Source organism: Denticeps clupeoides, chromosome 3, assembly GCF_900700375.1.
Source record: "Denticeps clupeoides chromosome 3, fDenClu1.1, whole genome shotgun sequence".
In the NCBI taxonomy this organism is placed as follows: Eukaryota; Metazoa; Chordata; class Actinopteri; order Clupeiformes; family Denticipitidae; genus Denticeps; species Denticeps clupeoides.
Genome location: NC_041709.1, coordinates 12,435,439 through 12,455,675, shown reverse-complemented (window position 1 = coordinate 12,455,675; position 20,237 = coordinate 12,435,439). Strand labels below are relative to the sequence as shown.

The following is a 20,237-nucleotide window of genomic DNA, read 5'->3' as shown; positions in this document are numbered from 1 at the left end:
ATGTCACGATTTTGTTCACCAAATAAATACCTTTAGTCAGAGTTTAATTTAATTTAAAAAATTTTTACAACCACACCCCCTTCCCTAAAAAAAAAAGAGCTGTTGAAATCGTCCTGCTGTCGGATGTTTCACAAGAAAAAAAAACACAAACCAAGGCAATCATCCAGTGGCTGAAGAATAACGGGATCGAGTGTTCTCCAGAATCTTGCTCCATATGTCAAGATAACCAAAGCCATGTATTAGTACATGGTACACATTAGTGCACATTTGCATATAATCTTTGTGTTTTGTTTTTGTGACCATGAGCAGTCTTACACTGCTAACATCTGAAGTGTATGTGTGGGTTGAATGTTTTCCCTCAATGGCTTTTGTTGCGCACAGCCCAATCCCGCTCAGGAGCCCTTGACCTCACTGCACCACTGGCTGCCACCGAAATGTGTCACCCATGCTGTTTCTGTGACAGGAAACCGAGCAGTAAAGTGGCGAAGCAATTTCCATCGCCTGATTTGTATGCTGTGCACAAACGTGAATACATTTTTTTCCCTACATTTCATAAACAGTTCACAAAAGTCAGGAACCGATAGCCATCTCATGATTCTTGAGAGGCGTCCGGAGGCTTTATTTCACATATTAAAAAGGCCAGGGAGACAATCACAGCATTATAAACTGAAGTTTTTTAATAATGCAATAATCAACTGAATGCAGTGTTCTAGCAGATGTACATTTGGCAAACAGTGAAAAAGTACAAATAAAATCCAGTCTTGCAAAGGATAAACAGTACTGATGTCTTTCAGCCTGAATATTTTTGTTTTAACCAAAATCAAAATTCTAGATCCCATCCGGATTCCTCATCAGGTGGTGCTTCTTCATTATCGTCAGGGAAACACTCAAAGTTTCGTGTGTCCAGGGGACCATCGACCTGTGGGAAAGCCATGTCTGTCAATGAAATAATACAATGAAATAATAAAGCCATCGCACAACTAAATCCCTGCCCTCTCTTACTGAAGGTACGAAAGGCGCAGTAAGGGTGCCTTTCTGAATGCCATCCCAGTTAAAGCCCTCAAACCACCTGAAATAAAGGAAAAGCTGAAATGACTCATGATGCTACTAATGAATCATTTTCACTGCTTTTTACAGGTTTTATTAGCTCTTTGGAGCTGCTTTTCTGACATACTTGTGTTTCTGAATGTCCATCACTCCATTTTTCTGATTTCCAAGCCTCTCAGAAGGATTATCCCTGCCGTGACAGAGACACACATTTTTATATTGAATTTGGACGTGTGTGTGTGTAGGTGTTTCTGGTTTCGTGGTTTCTGGTGACATTTCATGTGATGAAAGAATACCTGCAGAGCTTCTTGATTAAATTAGCTGCACTCTTATTGATTTTCTTTGGGAACTCCACCATGTCGATTCCTCTGAGAATTATGTTGTATGTTTTCATGGGATCTGAGCCAGTGAATGGCGGGCTGCCATACAAAACGAAAAGGAAAAAAAACATTATACACATGAGGAAGAATTCCCAATGCCTGAAGAAATGCCATGTTATCAGTGGTGAATGGCTGAGCTGCTGTGTTCTGCTGATTTCTATACAAAGTGACCTTGACCCATTCTTATACTGCTCACAATTCCCCTTCCCCTCCCATCTACCAACGCAAAGAGCTGAAAAGATTGAGCTGAACTCAATTTCAGCAGCTACAGGCATTTTATAAATTCTGACGAGCCTTTAAGTGGCGGCTAACCTTCCACTCAGCAGCTCGAAGATAAGGATGCCCAGAGACCAGCAGTCGGCAGAGACATCGTGGCCTTTGTTCAAGATGATCTCTGGAGCCACGTACTCAGGGGTCCCACAGAATGTCCACGTCTTTTTGCCTAAGCCAACCTTTTTAGCGAAGCCGAAATCAACCTGAAAAAAGAACACCAAGCGAACTGGATAATGCTGTTTTTATAAAAGGAATAGTCATTTTAGGAGGTCAGTTTAATCACAGTGATGAGGGAATGAAAAAGATCTGCCAAACAAAACTGAGTCATTTTGTTCAGTGAAAAGAGACACTTAATCAGTTATATGAAACTAAATTATTCATTTAAAAATATATTTTTTTAAAGAATCTCCATCTGTTCCTCTCTTTGTCTCACCCTCTTGCTTCCTGAACATTATAATATGGCAGCAGTAGTTAACAGAGTCTGTGACTCTCTTTTAGATGAACTCTCATCCATCCTTATTAAATGTCCCCTTATTGCTTTTTTCATATCTCTCTCGGCATGTTCACTGCCTTCATTCTGCCAGTTTATTCTGCTCTGGAGTTAGAATCTGAATATCTTACCATACCTGCTTTTAATTACATTTAATTTTGACACATGAAAATCTGATCACTAGTTTGTGGTAAACAAAGTTCAAGAAAAACTGGGCTAATTTGCATAGTAAACCATTTCAGAAAATGAAATATTGCATTAGTCCTACAAAAAAAAATGACTTGCACTAATTCAAACAAATACACACATATGTACACGTTCAACTAGGCCCAAGCCAAAGTACTCCGCAATTCCCACTCAGGGGTTTGTCCAGGAAGTGACACTTTCTGCCTTCAGGTAATTATCTAGTTATATTTATTATTCCCAGTAACAACATGGGATAACAATGTGAACCTGTTTGATTTGCCATACTACATAGTCCTAATTTGTCTATTGCTTTGGTCTGTGATGGAAAAGTTCAACGGTAAAAACTGCAGTACCAACAAGCACATCATAGTGTCGTAGTGACATACATCGTTGTCATGGAAACATGTGGCGGGGGAAAAAAAAGGACGCAAATGCTCAACTCACAGCACATACATAGACAATTAACAGGCACACACGAACTATGAGAAATATGAGGAATAACATGATTCTGTTTCTCACTGTTTCTCACCAGCTTTGCATATCCACGATGATCCAGAATTATATTCTCAGGCTTTAGGTCTCGGTATATTATGCCACGACAATGCAAAAAGGCAAGAGCCTCCACCACGCAGCTTGTGTAGAACCGTGTGGTGCCATCATCGAAAGAGCCCCTGAATAAACAGAAGACACACTTTGTGGTGAAGGGCACTGCAGTGAAGCTGAAATGAGAATAAAGACCGTGAGGAAGATCACACAATACCTGTCTCGCAGCAAAGTCCATAACTCACCACCCAGACAGGCTTCCAGTAACATGTACAGGTATTTGGCATCCCTGAAGGTCCGATAAAGCCTGAAAACGTACACGTTTATGTAAGCACAGCACTTCCATCTCAAAATATCCCAGCTGACACCACGTGTGAAATTTATGTTAGCCATTAGTTACAACGATGGCAATTCACTCCAGCAGACCTGACAATAAATGGACTATGGGCCTCCATCATGATGCGTTTCTCTGATAGGATGTGGCCTTGCTGGCTGGTGTCTACAATGTGGCGCTTCTTCAGCACCTTCATGGCAAAGGAACGGCTGTGGTCATTCCTCAGTTGAACCTGTACACAGGGAAATGCAAAAATAGTAAGAAACTGGATTTTGACATGCCATTAGGTCAAATAGTCAATCACTTCTCAAACACACCCTGCTGACAAAGGCAAAGGCATGTGGACATAGAAACACTCTAATAAAGTTGGCATCCAAGTCTGAACACACATCTATCTTAACTCAAAACTCTACCACAGTTCGTTCCAACCACACTGTGGGATCAGGTTGATTGGTGACTACAGGCCTCACATTGTACTTACAAGCTCCACACGGCTAAAGCCACCTGTTCCCAGAGTGCATATGACATGGAAGTCACAGAGTGACACCATGGAGAAAAAGGCAGCCTCAGCTTCTATCCTGCAGACAGAAGAGACCGATTCATACTTTTCATACCATGTTGAACTCTATAAAGTTATCAGCATCTCTTTAACCCTAACCCTTCTAACACATTTAGCGTGACTCAAGGACAAAGAAGAGAGGTAGTGTCACAAAAACAGGAACCATTTTGAGTAATAAACTGTTTTAGGATTAGGGCAAAAAGGAACACTTACTTTCCTTTGACTTCATCACTGTCATTCACTCTGCTGCTGACATTTTCCAGTCCGCCAATCAACTGTTTAAAGGATCTGTTGTAATGAGAACATTGCAATTTTGCAAAAAGCATTGGGCAAACATCATGAGCACATAATGAAAGAGGAAGCAAGCGTTTGCTAATATGTGTGCAGTTTTCTGGCTCCTCACTCTCTGTCGACGACCAGGCATGTTACATCACCAACAGCTGTGACACTAGCGGTCCGCACATCTTCCCTAAAAAAAAACAGTGCACTGATTACTAAAAAATCTAACTTTTTGCAAAAGTACAAAATCTATACACCTCAATAGCCATTTTAAATACATCTTTATGGATTTGTGTCAGTTGTCTAAAAGGAGGTATGGTCCTGTGCCTGTAAGTGGTGTTTTTAAATTGACAAAAAAAAAAAAACCCAAATAGAACAAACAATTTCGAGCAGATAAATAATGTTATAAGCAATATTTATGCTGTTAGATAAATAATTAACAGATGTTTAAACTGTGTAATGCATCGGTTTGCATTCATTGCATTGTTTTTTTAAATCATACTGTTTTTATCAATGTTAGCATCCATTCGAAAATAAACCAGCATTAAATATTGTAGGGAAATCGGCTGTGAGGTTTTGGATTACTATGTAGTGCAGCAAAGTTGAAACACATTTGAATTCAGTTGGGCACCTTTAAGTACAATAATTAATTCTATAGAGATTACAATGAATACAAATACAATTGTTTTGTTCTCACACCCTTTCAAGGCCTGTTCACCAAACCAGTCTCCCTTGGACAGTGTGTACAGGAACACTGGTTCCTCATTCGCTGATGTTTGCTGGGTGACTTTTACCTGAAAAGGGGTTTGAAAAGATTACTCACTTGGTTCATGGACCTGACTAATACAATCTGAAAATGTGTTGCAGTTTCAAGCATATGTTTCCCTTTCCTGAACAGATCAACTTAATTAATGCTTGCTGCCACTCTGACACTGCTTTTATGATCTTGGAACATCATACTTTACAGCTTCTGAACACGAAGCTCCTACTCTCATATTTGGTAAATTCAATTTCCTTGAACCTTGAATAAGGCGGCCATAAACAGCTTTCTCCGTTTGTGCCTTTAATACATAATTTGTCATTAGAGGCTGAAGAAAAAGCGTTTAACAGTCTGCCTGGTTTATTGATCACGTACTGAGGTGGCATGAATGCATCGAGCTGAGTAATGACGTCCAGATTGCTTTGTCTGCCCCTCATCCTCACCTGGCCCTCACTGATGATGAAGAACGTGTCTCCAGTGGCTCCTTGCCGGATGATGTAATCTCCATCTCTGTAGTGAGTCTAAATCATGGAGCAGAAGATGAGAGGATTACACAGATTGAGTAGCCAAAAACATCAGGTCAGAGAATGGGAGAAAGCACGACCAAATTAAATAGTAGAATAGTATTTTAAAGGACAGTATAGGGAACCCAGGCAACCAAAGACCTACACAGATTCAGACCTCTTTGAAAATATTTTTCTGTACAGTTGCTGAAAAAAAGTCTACAGATCCTTGTTAAAAGATCCTAATTTTTGTGAAGTGGAAAACCATAATAAAGACATTTCCTATTTGTACTTTTGTTAAAACACCTATTCGTTTAATTACAGCACTCAGTTTTCTGGCATGACACATCTTAATTTGCGCTTTGAAATGTTGTCTGAGCTCTGGATTTCTGTTGAATCCATTCTTTTCTTGATTTGGATTTCGACAGTCATGTTGAAATGTGAAATTCCTCTTCATAACCCAAAGCATGATTCTGCCACCACCATGCTTCCCAGTGGATATGTCGGAATGGTCCGGTGAAACAAAATGTTGCTCCATTCAAAATTGTCTCTAATTGTATCTTCTGACCACAACACATTTGGGAGACCTGATGAAAGCATTTTTTTTTTTCAAAAAATTCAGACCTGAATCTTTTTCTTTGTAAGAAAAGCCTTTCATCTTGCAACCCTTGCCTCATAGTTTTGGGTTTCGGCAATGCTTGTGGGGCAGTGGCGGCCTGGTCTCTTGGCAGCCTCCCTGACTATTTTTCCTGTTCTCAGCAGTTTTGGAGATATGTGCAGCTCTTTGCAACATCACCGTTGTTCCATATTTTCTCAATTCTTCTAAAGAATGTTTTCAAGATACATCCAAAGATGTGGAAAATATTTGTACTATTCTCCTGACTGATTCTGATGCTGTGTAAACTCTCTGTGAACCATGGATTTTGGGGTAGCAGCAACTGAGTAAATGTCAGAAAAATCCCACCAGGACAACTGATCTTTATTTGGGGTTGATCAGTGTCTGTTTAATCGTTTCCAGGTTTGAACCAAAGAAGACTGATGCTGTAGTTAAATCAAAAGGTGCCTAAACATTATTTTACCTTAAGGGTGTGCACACCTATGCAAATTATGTGCAATTGTAACAGAGCCATGAAATGTTACTGGTAATAAGTACTCTGAACAGCTATAGGAGGATAGCTAAAACCGTGAGTTATGTTTAGTTCGTGCAGTGTTCTTAGGAAAGAATAAATGTGAGTTAACTTTGGGATTAGATTGGCCTGCAAAGAACAAGCTAATGCAGTTTATGTATAGGAAATGTCTGTAAGGAATGTGCTGGGGAAGGGGCGGAGCTAAGGGTATACCAGAGGGATATTATCAGAGGGATATTATTGGTAACTGTGTAAAATGATTTATGAATTGATCGAGAGTGCGTAAATGAAATATGTTTTAAGTGTAAATGTATGTACTTGATGGATGTAAGCTATGCATAGGATGAATTGTTGATGGCAGCTGGTCAAAAGAGGGGTTGGTTGGTGATTAAGAAAGAGGGTGGTGGAAATGTATTTATTGATTTGTCCAGTGTTGGAGTGCCCTTTAATATACAGGATCTCCATGTTGCCCTCCCTGCCACCATCACTGCACAACGGCTACTTACTTCGCCCTGTTACAATAGGTACTTTTGCTCCATGTTTTTGTATGTTTTCCAAACAGATTTGTTTGCTTTTCAGTTGAATTCTACAGGTCATACGTCATATTATAGGCGGGAAAAGTGTTTTAACCAGTACATATATATTTTTAGTGTCACTGTATTTCTATTGTAACCATAAAGTGTTGAATTTCAAAGTAATGAGAATATGATCAACAAATTTCACCACTAGTGTCACCAGAGTACCTCTGGAGTTGCCTTAAAACCCCTATTTCCTGCTGAACCCTTCCAAAGAAAAAAAGGTTATTAAATATTTTATTAAGTTTAACTATCATTCTAGTAACATTGTTGTATTTATTCATTTATTGGCTAATTTCAGCTAAAACTAACATTTTCAATAACAACTGAAGTTTTGTTTTTCCAGAGCTGCACGTCACTGGTGATTTCTTTGTCACAGAATAACAGTACATGAAGTGCATTTCTGTGAGAGACCCTAACAGTGAGACTTCCTAAGTTCACATAATTCCTCACCGCCTCCAGGACATCTGCCACTTTGCTCAGCACATCCTCTGTAAGTGATTGGAAGGAAGGCACACTGCAGACACAGAGAAGGGACGTTATGCACTGTGTGTGTTCACATTAACATGCATGCAGTGAATGCTGCAGTCTGCCGTTCACCTGCGCAGAAACTCCATGTACTGCGAGTGTCGGATCAGACCGGTTCTCATCATGATGGTCTGAAAACCCTGGCGGTCAATCGCCCACAGCTTGATATCAGTGAGGGCTAGAAAAACACAAACCGGTAGTCACACACACACACACACACACACACACACACACACACACACACACATCTATTTATGAGGCGTTTTCATGATGGTTATCCAGTGCTGTGAGTAACACGTTTTATTTTCATATTCAGTATTTGAGGGCTCTCCACAACCCGCTCAATGCAATTACCGACATCCCACACAGCTGCCAAGCCGTCCATCCTGCAGGTGAAATACTCCCACCCTAAAACAACACACACTGCTTCTTTTCAGAAAGGCCATTGATCAGCAAATTACATACTTCACGTCAACTATTCTATGCGCTCCTTTAAACTAACAAAAAATGTCAAAATTACGGCTCCCTGCAAAACCTGTTTTATTTTATTCAACTGGGTGAACGTCACTTCCATTCAGATCTCAATCGGTGCTGCTGTTGTACTCCTATAGTCTGTTTATCTTAGTTATGCCCATGTCCACTGTCCACTAAGATAATGGCATTAACTGAACTAATTCAAGAAACACAGAAAGATAAAGATCATTTTCAAAACAGTAATTACGGAAGAGTGACAAGAATAAATTAAATTGTGGCAGTAGACTTGTCTTTCCCCCGAACCTTCATTTAAAGAAGCACCTTCACATGTCCATGCTAACAAAAAAATAAAATAAAATGCAAAATAAATTTCAGGAGAATCCTGGAGAATATTAAAATATAGCCCTGTCAAGAGATGAGCAATCAAATCCTCTGAGACATTTTCATATTTACATTCAGTGTGAAAATTCTATTACACACCGGGGGTGACATTTTATTGGTGCACATTAATGGAATGTTAATTACACTTTCCAAAACTGATTAATTTCGTTGTGTAGAGACCTGACTTCACCCCAATCCATCATGCCAAACTGGGGTGTCCGCAAGAGGAGAAGATTAATAAGAGAAAGGAACAGAAAAGCACGCAAACACAAAAGCCACACACTACACACAAGTCTCCAGCAATAGCACAGTGTGGTATGTGCCATTCTGCGCTGGGAATGGGCAGAAGATAGCAATTTACTGTGCTGCACTCAATCTCGGTTGCAATAGAAGGGATGGGAGAAACAGCTGCCGTCATTCAGCAGAGGGCCGCGGAGAGGCATTAATTACAGGCGTAGTGACTTTTACCGAGAGAAAGGTAAATTGCAGAGGAAGGCAGCGCACATGCGCTTGCGTGGTTGTGTTTGCATATGTGTTGAGGCTAAGACTGTAATCAGTACAAGTCACAACAGAGCAACAAAAGAAATGTGAAATTGGATAAGAAAGTGAAGTGAAGTGATTGTCACATGTGATACACAGCAGCACAGCACACGGTGCACACAGTGAAATTTGTCCTCTGCATTTAACCCATCACCCTGAGTGAGCAGTGGGCAGCCATGACAGGCGCCCGGGGAGCAGTGTGTGGGGACGGTGCTTTGCTCAGTGGCACCTCGGCGGATCGGGATTCGAACCGGCAACCTTCTGATTACAGGGCCGCTTCCTTAACCGCTAGGCCACCACCGCCCCTAAGAAAGAGGGCACGTCAACAAAAAAACATTTTTCTGGGTTTAAGGCAGATCTATCCATGTGTTTGATCTGATGCTTTTCGAGTGACGTTGATGTACCGAGATTTTTTCATAGACGATATCTAGCACCATGTCGCATGGTGTGATTTTGTATGAATGCTCCTTTACCTGTGACTGTGGCTGTACGTGTGCAGTTGTATAGAATAGCCAGCTCTCCAAACACCTTCCCTGGCTCAATAGTGCAGAGTTTCTTTCCATCTTTCGTGACCTCCACTCTGCCCTCTGCATGTCGAGTACAATACAAAAAAAAAAAAAAAAAATGCAATGACACAGTAACAGGCAATAGATTCACAAACAAGAGATCATGTGTGTGCTGCAGCAGAGATAAATGTATGCACTCCGGAGCAATGTGAGTGGGTGGGATTGTGTAACAGTTAATAGCAAATTCAGTATTCAAGCCACTGATTCGAATCGGAGCACCACACAGAGCAGATGTAAAAATGGGACCGTCAGCTAAATCTGTGTTGTGAGTGGACACTGTGGACACTGTGAACACCATACACGTCTGTGCGCTCATCCAATACACGTCTTTAAAATCTTTTCAATGCAAGGCGGAGACCAACGTGTTCGTCGGTTCTTCTTCATTAACAGGATTTCTGAGTGTCTGAGGGAAAAAAGAGATTAAGTGTGCGTAGTCACCCACATTGAGAATAGACGTCAGGAACAGATGACACCAGCTGCTTGAGACCTTGCGATTGTTCAAAGGAGCCATGAGCGATGAGGCTGGAACCATGCTGGAGACCTAACTAATATTAATGAAGCCTCCCTGTTGTGGCATCTCTTTATTAATTATTAACTAAAGGCAACACAGCGGAAAAGTAAGAAAAATCGATCACAGAGTTGATTTTTTGTTCCTGACAGAAAGCTGGCAGCAAAAACCAATCCCCTCACCACACGAACGTGCAAATGGTGCAAGAGAGTGTGGCAATGAAAAGAGATGTTCTGTGAAAGAGTGAAATCCAGTAATACTTTTATTCAATGAATCTCATCTCCTACCCTCCAGCACATAGACGAGGGAGCCATCATCGCCCTCCTCGATAACGCAGCACCCTTGCACAAGCATCGTCGGGTGCATGCAGTCCATGATGGTGAGGATTTGGCTCATCTCCAGGTGTTTCATGAAGTCGTTTTCCAACAGGGCTCTCTGGATCAGCTCACGAGACCTTTGAGGAGAACACAGGGCAACTATATTGATCTCACCGCTTAATTTGGTCTTGAACAGAAATCTGGCAAGTGCGAGTCTGCTCACTCTTTGCTCTTGGTGTAACTGGTGAGGGTGACGTGGGTAAGCTGGGATGGGTCCAGTGCGGTGGGTTCTGCGGATATGGCTTGTCTTTTCATTCGCTGGGGCTCATCAGGGGGAGCTGCATCAAGGAGGGGAACTCTGATCAGCACGCCAATGCCGATGGCTTACAGTAACGAACCATATTACATGTTGCAGAGAACACCAGCGCTTGGTCACCTGATGGGTCTACTGCACTCAAAGATGAAGACGACTGAGTGGCAGAGCGGTGTCGGTCCAGTTCTCCTTGCAGTTGCCTGATGAGGTCGTCTTTAGTGTCTAGCTCAAGCTCCAGCTCATCTATGAGGGCGTCACGTTGCCGCAGCTCCTCAATCTTTGTCTGGAGAGCAAACTGAAGGTCCCTGAGAGTCCCCATCCTCCAAACACTGCAGAGCATCACCAATGTTACACAAACACACATATTTTTCAGCCAAAATGTCTTTATTCACACTTTGACAAATAATAAATCGCCCAGCCGTCATATGAAGATGATGAAATATAACAGCACCATGTCTAACCAGCATAGCACAACACACACACTTCTTTACCGCACAGTTAAATGTGCTCTTTCAGGACTCACCTCGCAGGAGGAGTGAAAGTGCACATACCGGAGCTGTTGACGAGCAGGACTTCTGTTCGGAAGCGAGGATCCCCTCTTCACAGGTCTCCGGCAGGACAAAACGAGACAGGACGCAACTCATCGGAGAAGCGTTCCGCTTCTCTGGGCAACGCGCGGCAGCGCAGGTCTCTCCAGACTCCAGGTTCCAGGTTCCAGGTTCCAGGTTCCAGACTCCAGGTTCCAGGTTCCAGACTCCAGGTTCCAGGCGCTCGCCTCCGCGCTCCGTGAACGGAATCCCTGCCGGATATGCGTGGCGGAGCGCGGAGCCGCAGCTCAACACCCACCTGTCAGATTCATTTACATAGTTATTAAAAAAAAAAGAGAGAGAACCGGAGATTTGCAGCATTCTTTTTTTAATCGTTTAAATCAAATTTAAACGAACAATTACATTAAGTACACAAGATTATTGTACTAGATCACACCTTTTGCGTCAAATTATTTATAAGAGTGGTGATAGGTAGTTAAAAACGAATATCAATGCAGAATTAGAATCCCATTTGTAGAAACACAGTCAAGTTAAAAGATTTTAGTTTTAGATGTTTAGAAACTTTGTGAAGTAGCCTGGAAACGATGTTAACTTTGTCGTAAAGTAAATGCGTTGTATTCTGATATTAATAAATAAGACAACAATGATGATTATAATCCAATGTAAGGTTGCAGAAATATCGAATTTAAAGAGAGTCAAGTGTATGTATTGTATAGCCAAATTGAACATTTTTGAAAAATCGTATTGATACAATTAAATGTGATTTCATTGTGTGATTCTTATTGCCTTCATTAAAAAAATTTATGTAAGTGAACCCTGAAACCTCGAATATGCTCATCTGTATCACAAACTTGCCCCTGTCTGTCATTCCAACATGGCGGGCGTCTGTACGGAAAATAACCAAGCGCCGAATAAACTAGCTTTGTATCCTACCACGCTGTACTGAAAACAACTATTTATTTTCAATCTCAACGGCTATAAATATAACTAAATGCACAGCAAAAAAAAAGGGTTTGTAGCGTTTCTATGTTATTGTGGAAAGCTAACTGCTGCTCCCACGTGGCGGATCGGCTGTTGTTGTCTTTATTGCGCAGGTTTTACATTTTTGAACAAAAGTGCCTTGACAGATTTGCAGCAACTTGGAGGTCCCCTTCCCGTCGGAATGCCTGGCGTCCATCGCTCTCAACTCGCTGGCTCCAGACCGGGAGCCCCGGAGAGGGGGGATAACCAAGGAGCTGCTAGTGACGGGCAGCGTGCTGACTGCGTCGGTGCCGCTCGTCGCTTTTTTTTTTTTTTTTTTTTATAGCCTCCGATCGTTCTCTTGTCGCATGTTGCGGTCTCGATTGCTCCTGAACCACTGGCTCTTTTCTTTGACAGAAGGTGGACGGCCGACGAGGCTCGCGTCCTGCGTGTTTCGGTCGGCTCCTTTCTGGACCACCTCTCCCTGGTCCTGGAGACCATGGAGGCGTTTGGGCCCCCGGCTGAACAATAAAGAGGCGGAAAAGCGACACCGAAGGGCACCGACGGCTGGGTTTCTGAGGTTCGCCAGTCCAGCTGGTCGGCCACGGGAAATGATCGGAGAAAGCAGGAGGAACAGGAGCGGCACTCCACTCCATGCGACTGTGATCCGACTTTTTTTCTGCGAAACGGACTTGTTCTGGCACGGGGAAGGATTTTTGTGTTGGAATTTGGAAACATAATTCATGAATTTTGTATGAACTTGCAGCTTTAGGCCTTGGAGGTACATGCAGCAGAGGACATTTGATTATTAAAATGACATCAAGTACAGTTTTTATGCCATTAAGGAAATTTATTTTTGTGGGGGTTTTGGGTTTAAAATAACAGCTGATAATAAAACATGACTGGGATGGTGGGTTAACCCCGCAAACACATACATACACTGTTTTGATCACTGGCTTAAGTGAGATGATTCAAAAAGGTTTCGTTTTTAACTATATGGTTGGAGAAAAGGAGCAAAGACAAAAAAGGAAGTGTTGATTAATTGACTAGAAGGGGAATAGGTTAATATTTGTTGGTCCGTTGACCCTCTCAATATCACAAGATTACTCAAAATGTTCAGGCCCCCATAACATTCCAAGTTACACACCTGTATGTGTGAAACACACACAACAGCTAGAGGGAAGAAATATGGCAGAAACATTTGGTCTAAGGTGTGTGTGTTCCTGAGAATACCATATGTTCATGTCTAACATGTAATAACAAAAATGTAATTAAAACACAGTCCTATTACAGAATTAAAACGCTGACTACTTCATTGGGTGCTTCTAATGTATCTGGACACACAACAGGGTGCACTTTGATACATTCATTGGCAAAGGAAAACAGTTTCAGGTGATTACCAGATTACTTTCAGGGCACTTGATATGACTTGGGCCTTTTCTTCAAAACCCAATTCAATTTTCAACAGAATCACAGCTCCCATGTACATGTATATTTCTGTGTGTTTCTGAGAGACACCTTCATTTCAACTCAGCAGCTTAACTAAAACTAATGCATGCTCCCTGCATTGCAGATTGTTGTTTTGTGACTTCTTGCAACTACTCGACTGTAAAAAATAATGCAACTGAAATATAGAGTTTTGTTTTTATGTTAATGGTGTTGTTTTGCATACATGATAAACTGTTTGGCAAATAAGGAATGGCAATACACTAAGAAAAACTGCCCCAATAACGTGACAAAATCATAAGGAAGGCACATTGAAACCAGACAAACAGATGAGCAGATTTACTGCTGATGTCTGAGTGACTGTACCCCAGGCAACAAAACAAAAAAATAAGACTATTGGAAATAATATAATGATATCACATGATCTATTTTCCATAGAAATAATGCTTTCTAAAGACATTATATTAAAAAGTGATGCTGTGCATGAGGGCTCTTTGTAATCAGCTCCTAACATATGTTGGGGAGTTAGGAAATTATGCAATCTTTATCAATATTGATGTTTTGCATATGGGGGTATTGGTAAGGGGACTCCACCCATGCACTGGCCACTCCCCCAGTATTCTGTTGTAGTTCTAGTCCTCTCTCACTTTCTGTGGCCCTTTTCAGCAGTTGCAGCCATCACCTGAAGGGGGCGGTCTTTCATTCTTTAGTTCAATCTTGTCTGGGAAATATGTGTCTGTCTCAGACTCCTGTGAACAGAGAGAATCACAATTAAAAACCCAACCAGTCATTCTCAAATTACACATTAATACATATTACCTTGAGATTAAACCCTGAATCTATTCCGTGGTGAATCACAAGCATAACAGTCAGTCCACATTACTTTACTGGACCAAATATGAGCAACCACAATGGTCTAACCCAGTAAAGAGGCATACCTGTTTGAGAGCATTTCGAGCGATAGTCTGAAAAGCTTGGTCTACATTGATGGCCTCTTTGGCACTGGTCTCAAAGTATGGAATATTACTCTTGCTCTGGCACCATGCTTGGGCACGCTTTGTCGGCACCTGTAGTGCATACACATAGCAATAACACAATATAGTACAAGCCACAGAAAAAAAACAGCATTACAAAAATGATTCTTTGTTTTCTAGGTAACTAGACTCATCTGCCAAATATGTGGGACTTCCTGGTCACATGCTACAAATCATGTCACAGATAGCATCTAAAAAAACCTGAATAGACAACAAAATATACAGACCTGCCTATTTTCTAAGTCAATCTTATTGCCAAGCACCACAAAGGGGAAATTTTCAGGATCACGGGGGCTGGCTTGGATCAGGAACTCATCCCTCCAGCTGTCGAGGGTTTTAAAAGTATTGGGTGCAGTTACGTCATAGACCAATACACAGCAGTCGGCACCACGGTAGAAGGCCACACCCAGTGACTGGAAACGCTCTTGTCCTGCCGTATCCCAGATCTACAGAAAACACATCAGAGCAACACAAACAATTGGAACAGTGCGTGACGTGACGATGGAAAAAGAAACCAGGAAACACACCTGCATTGTGACAAGCCGGTCATCCACCATAACCTCCTTGGTGAGAAAGTCTGCTCCGATGGTAGCTTTATACTGGTTGCTGAACTTTTTATTGACATACTGGTTCATCAGAGAGGTTTTCCCAACACTGGATGGGTTGAACCCACACACACACACACACACACACACACACACACACAAATGTCATGTTAAAGAGTGCGACACATTCCTCTCGCTGGACCGTAAATCACTTTCAACCCTCTCACCCTGAGTCTCCGAGGATGATCACCTTCAGAAGCACCTTCTTTCTCGAGGCCATGCTGGACCTGCTCAACAAACAAATAAATAAAAAGAGTCATATTTATATATTTTTGCCTGATTACGCGCAACCATTGAAGGAGAATACGACTGAAACGACTTTTTTTTCACACGCCGACGCCGGGACATGACTTACGCTCACCACACATTACACCCCACTTCAGACCTTCGGGCTGTATTTACATAGCCAGCGTCATGTGACCGGCAACTTGCTGCAGCTAGTTGGCTAACGCTAGCCTCTACGACAAGGAAATGCACGCCGGCGACAGTCACAAATAACTTAAGAAGAGAAACCATCAGCCAAATTCCGACCGCGGCCGCCCGGACTGTCGCCCAGAAGCCGCGATGCTCGCTGTCATGCTAGCTGCTTTCCCTGGCTAGCCAAACCAGCCCTCGCCGGGTAAAGACGAGTTCGAACCGTCTCGTCGGAGACGGCTCGGCCCGAACGAGATTAGCTTTGCTAGCCGACTGGCTATTTCGCAACCGGGCGTCTCGAAACGTACCTTTCAATTCGCGATGCTTGACTGGTCAGATCAGCGCTCCGTCGCAAGAGGACACCGGCGTCCCTCAGCTGCCCGGGCACGGCACGGCCCTGTCACCAAAACGCGTCTTTACAGGGAAAATAACGCGGACGGCCGGGTACATCCGCTTTTGTTGTGCTTTTTCTCAATATGGCTGTTGAGTCACGAGGGTCTGACGTTGCCGTTTGTGTGACCGTGACCCCCCCCCGCGCGGAAAGTCCCACATGATCTGCTGTCAAAAACCTGGCAGGCTGCTGTGCATGCCCCACACCCTGCAGCAGCCAGCCACTCAGCATCCACGGCAGGCGCAGCTCGGGAAGAAAATGCAACCTCGGGGAGCGAGATGGGTTTTAAAAAAAAAACAACAACTTTAATTCACGTGGAAGCCTATATACATTCGATTACAAGCACAAGCGACACACACAAAGGAGCAGACAGGCGTTACGCAGTATATCCCTTTCACGCCGGCTTTCCCGTCTCCGGCCAGCCTCTCCGCTTTTTCAGTGTTCTCGTCCTTGTTCGCCAGCAAGAAGCATCTCCAACCAAAACCTCAGAAGTCGTCGTCGTCACATATGTCGAGGTAAACGTCGAACGCCTCCCGATTACAGTTTCCGTCTGGGGTGAAGACATACTTGTGGAACGTCCCGTCAACGCATATGGCTTTTTAGGAGAGAACAGAATGCGTTACGGTTATCTTACAGTGGATATTTTAGGGCAAAGACTGAAGTAAGTGATGCTCTCAAACTCACCGATGACCGAGTTGACATTTTTAGATGTGTTTTTCCCAAAAGCACAGATGCAGGCACATTCAGCTGGCACAGTAAAACTAGCCAGAGACCACTGGCTGTCCACATACTGACCGATCACAGGGCCCACTTTGCTCATGCGCGCAAGTCTAATAGGAGGAAAAAGGCCATTTGAATGCACATCGATAAATAGCTGGACTCACGCAGACCATGACTTACGCAGAGCGGCGGTTCAGTTTGGTATCTTTGAGCGCAAAAATGTGCACTGTGCCCTTGTCACTCGAGGCACAAAGGAAGGATGAATCGTGACTGAAGTTGATGCTGGATGAGGGCAGGAAAAATATGTGAGCTATACAAAGATATACAGTTGTTCTGTCAATCTCAGCCACGATTTCAGTACCAGTAGAGCGTAGCCGGATCGGTTCCCCTTCGCAGCTCCACCAGCTTGTCTCTGGTGGTGGTGTCAAACAGTCGTATCAGGGTGCCCTTGCGGGAAGCGGAAGCAGCTACGCTGCCAGGCTGATTCAGTGCCAGGCAGGCAATCTCACTCTGGTGGGCATTGATTGTGAAGGGAGCAGAAGACGTTCCTGGTTTGGTGTTGGACAGATCCTACACAGAAATAATGTTTTTTTTTTTTTTTTTTTCCAGTCATTTTAACAATCATTGTCCCAACACAAATATGTCAAATCTGGATGTTTACAATAGCTCAAAATTACACTTTAGAGTGAATTTTTCCACAATTTGTTGTTACAGCTTTATTCCAAAATTGATTAAAAGCCTTTTTTCCTCAGAATTTGACACACAACACCCCATAATGACAACATGAAAAAAAGTTGACTTTTAATTTATAAAAAATAAAAAATACTGAGAGTACGTAAGTTTTCACAGGCTTTGCTCTATACTTTGTTGATGCACGCAATTGGCAGCAATTACAGCCTCAAGTCTTTTTTGAATGTGGTGCCACAAGCTTGGTACACCTATCCTCTCAAGAGCATTCACAGAGTTCTCCTGAAGCCACTCTTCTGATATCTTGGCTGTGTGCTCAGGGTCGTTGTTCAGCTGAAAGATGAACAGTCATCCCAGTCTGAGCATAAAAGCACTCTGGAGCAGGTTTTTATCCAGGATGTCTCTGTACATTTCTGCAGTCATCTTTCCCTCTATCCTGACTAGTCTCCCAGTTGCTGGTATTGGTATTGACCTGATGATTAGCGGTCCCTGGTTTCCTCCAAACATGATGCCTCAAGGAGTTCAAACTTTGTCTCATCAGACCAGAGACTTTAGTTTCTCATGGTATGAGAGTCCTTTAGGTGCCTTTTGGTAAAATCCAGGTGGGCTGCCATGTGCCTTTTACTAAGGAGTGGCTTCCATCTAGCAATTCAACCATACAGGCATGATTGGTGGACTGCTGCAGCAATGGTTGTCCTTCTAGAAGGTTCTCCTCTATCCACAGAGTACCTTTGGAGCTCTGATAGTGACCATCAGGTTTCTGCTCTGACATGAACTATCAACTGTGGGACTGTATATAGACAGGTATGTGCCTTTCCAAATCACGTCCAATCAACTGTTTTTTTCCAATTAATGATCAGGAGAAACAGGAGGTACCGGAGCCATTTTGAGCTTCATGCCAACTTGCTAAAACCTTTTTCACACGGTCATTATATGGTGTTGTGTGTAGAATTCTGAGGAAAAATGTATTTAATTCATTTTGGCATTAGGCTGAAACATTACAAAATGTGGGGAAAAAGTTATGAACTGTGAATACTATATGTAAAGTTTTTTGTGCCTTTTTAAAACTTACAGCCACATCATCTTGTGCATGCATGTATGTAGCTGAGATGACAATAAAGTTCACTTTGACTCAGCAACTGTTTCAGTATTAAGGACTGAATTATAAAATCAAGTTTTACAAAAACCATCACAAACACACTGAATATCACTAAAAAATCTAATAAATACATCAATTCAGTTTACCACCAGCTGCAGGCTTCCGCATTTATGTCCGGGGAAAAGCAGCAACTGTTTCTCCAGGCTTGGACACAAATCACAAAGACCTGAGGATATCAGAAATGATCAATGACTCGATGTGGTCCCATGAGATCAAACAGCAGAACAAGTTTGCAGCATTAATGTTTACCTTTTGGGTTATCACGAGTGTCAAATTCAAACAGTTTAACAGGGTTGTCAGGGAAACTGTACACGTAGATTCTGTTTTTTAGGACAATGATGATCCTTAAATGGAAAAAAAATCTACATATATTGTGCGTAAAGATTGATTGATAATAATAACAGATGACCATGAAAATCTGACTTACTTATCATGTCTCATGCGCACAGCAAGTACAGGCTTAGTGAAAGTAAATTCCAGCACAAGTTTGTCTTTAGAATCTCTGGTCTCACGGGCATCATCCCAGATCAACACTGTAATGATGAAGCAGAATTACACAATGATGCAACACAATACAGACACCAGTCAGTCACAGTGGTGCCAATATCCCACCATATGACACGACTTTTAGGTTAACACCTAAAAGGGACATTACATAATGTAATAAGGACAGTAAATAATGTAATAATTTAAAATGATTAATCAGAATTACAGCAACGCCCACAATTCCAATTAGCCTATCAGGATGCCATATGTGATTGAATTGTGGTTTAAGCAAATGGAGATCAACAGAAGACAAAACTAACCAGAAATCTCGGAGAATTTGGGGTTGACGCCTCCTCCAACAACAGCTAACAGGTTTGATCGATGAAGCATTGAACAATGAGCCACACTTCCCACCTGCTCATGATCTTAAATGAAACAAGTGACGTACAGGCAGAAGTGCGCAGTTATATGCACAGACATATAAATGAATGTATTTAAGCGTATGAAGCAAAGAAGATCTGCTTACCAAGGTGCCCCTTCTCCATAAGCGGCTCCACGTTGTATATTCGGACACCGGTCTCCATCGCACAGCAAAAACAACCTGTGCCGAATGTATGTGTTTTTTTCGTTATTTTTAATAGAAGAAATGACAATAAGCACGAGCAGGCCACTCACTCTGGTCCTGGTTGAACTGAAGGCTGTTGACCCCTCGCTGCTGAGCCATGACGAACCCGGGCTCCTGTCGCGCAAGCTGCGAGTTACACGCGCGAATCACGCCTCACTGGTGTCACTGGTTCGCTCGCATCCTGTAACAGAGATCCGAAATGAGGCACAGACACCGACCACTGCAGTCTGACGTCAGCCGCGCCTTCCTTACACAACGCAGCGACGTCATAAATAAGAAAATACAGAGAGCGTTGTACTGAAGTGTGGCCAAAACACTCACGTTTCCGCATTTAACAGGGACCATGCCTTTACTCGAAGAGGACGCGACTGTAATTATTGTTTTTTTTTATGCCCGTTTCTTTTGTGTGTGCGTCGTTGTTGCAGCTGCTGCTGCTGTTGTTGTTTTGCTCGTGAAATGACGTCGTTTGCTCTGCGTCT

At 42.5% G+C, this 20,237-nt stretch overlaps 4 protein-coding genes across 7 annotated transcripts; 1 reads left to right on the top strand and 3 right to left on the bottom strand.

The window, feature by feature from the left end:
• Nucleotides 1–643: 643 nt before the first annotated feature.
• LOC114785394 (cGMP-dependent protein kinase 1-like) lies at nucleotides 644–11,558 on the bottom strand. 2 transcript variants are annotated; one of them, XM_028971616.1, is made up of 20 exons: nucleotides 11,207–11,558; nucleotides 10,807–11,012; nucleotides 10,594–10,708; nucleotides 10,341–10,507; nucleotides 9,453–9,566; nucleotides 7,657–7,762; nucleotides 7,510–7,573; nucleotides 5,295–5,372; nucleotides 4,791–4,885; nucleotides 4,216–4,281; nucleotides 4,026–4,100; nucleotides 3,735–3,831; nucleotides 3,346–3,485; nucleotides 3,137–3,226; nucleotides 2,906–3,047; nucleotides 1,740–1,903; nucleotides 1,344–1,466; nucleotides 1,175–1,237; nucleotides 1,003–1,069; nucleotides 644–919 (listed from the first exon to the last, which is right to left on the bottom strand). In XM_028971616.1, exons 1-20 carry the CDS (start codon nucleotides 11,230–11,232, stop codon nucleotides 821–823), a joined length of 2,097 nt encoding a protein of 698 aa, XP_028827449.1. In that variant the 5' UTR covers nucleotides 11,233–11,558; the 3' UTR covers nucleotides 644–820. The 2 variants fall into 2 exon arrangements, with proteins under 2 accessions (XP_028827449.1, XP_028827450.1); XM_028971617.1 differs by having other exon boundaries at nucleotides 11,235–11,558.
• lage3 (L antigen family member 3) lies at nucleotides 11,203–13,019 on the top strand. 2 transcript variants are annotated; one of them, XM_028971623.1, is made up of 3 exons: nucleotides 11,203–12,155; nucleotides 12,367–12,495; nucleotides 12,609–13,019. In XM_028971623.1, the coding sequence occupies exons 1-3, from the start codon at nucleotides 12,106–12,108 to the stop codon at nucleotides 12,721–12,723; spliced, it is 294 nt and encodes a 97-aa protein (XP_028827456.1). In that variant the 5' UTR covers nucleotides 11,203–12,105; the 3' UTR covers nucleotides 12,724–13,019. The 2 variants fall into 2 exon arrangements, with proteins under 2 accessions (XP_028827456.1, XP_028827455.1); XM_028971622.1 differs by lacking the exon at nucleotides 11,203–12,155 and having other exon boundaries at nucleotides 12,376–12,499.
• Nucleotides 13,020–13,506: 487 nt separating this feature from the next.
• On the bottom strand, nucleotides 13,507–16,174 carry LOC114785396 (ras-related protein rab7). Its single transcript, XM_028971621.1, has 6 exons — nucleotides 15,999–16,174; nucleotides 15,444–15,503; nucleotides 15,199–15,325; nucleotides 14,899–15,117; nucleotides 14,576–14,704; nucleotides 13,507–14,386 (listed from the first exon to the last, which is right to left on the bottom strand). Exons 2-6 carry the CDS (start codon nucleotides 15,494–15,496, stop codon nucleotides 14,300–14,302), a joined length of 615 nt encoding a protein of 204 aa, XP_028827454.1. The 5' UTR covers nucleotides 15,497–15,503; nucleotides 15,999–16,174; the 3' UTR covers nucleotides 13,507–14,299.
• Nucleotides 16,175–16,396: 222 nt separating this feature from the next.
• On the bottom strand, nucleotides 16,397–20,233 carry wdr45 (WD repeat domain 45). Of its 2 annotated transcripts, none has more exons than XM_028971619.1 (11): nucleotides 20,080–20,233; nucleotides 19,809–19,939; nucleotides 19,660–19,734; nucleotides 19,454–19,558; nucleotides 19,075–19,180; nucleotides 18,897–19,009; nucleotides 18,734–18,813; nucleotides 17,163–17,371; nucleotides 16,982–17,083; nucleotides 16,766–16,911; nucleotides 16,397–16,676 (listed from the first exon to the last, which is right to left on the bottom strand). In XM_028971619.1, the coding sequence occupies exons 2-11, from the start codon at nucleotides 19,855–19,857 to the stop codon at nucleotides 16,567–16,569; spliced, it is 1,095 nt and encodes a 364-aa protein (XP_028827452.1). In that variant the 5' UTR covers nucleotides 19,858–19,939; nucleotides 20,080–20,233; the 3' UTR covers nucleotides 16,397–16,566. The 2 variants fall into 2 exon arrangements, with proteins under 2 accessions (XP_028827452.1, XP_028827453.1); XM_028971620.1 differs by having other exon boundaries at nucleotides 16,436–16,676; nucleotides 18,897–18,991.
• Nucleotides 20,234–20,237: the final 4 nt, after the last annotated feature.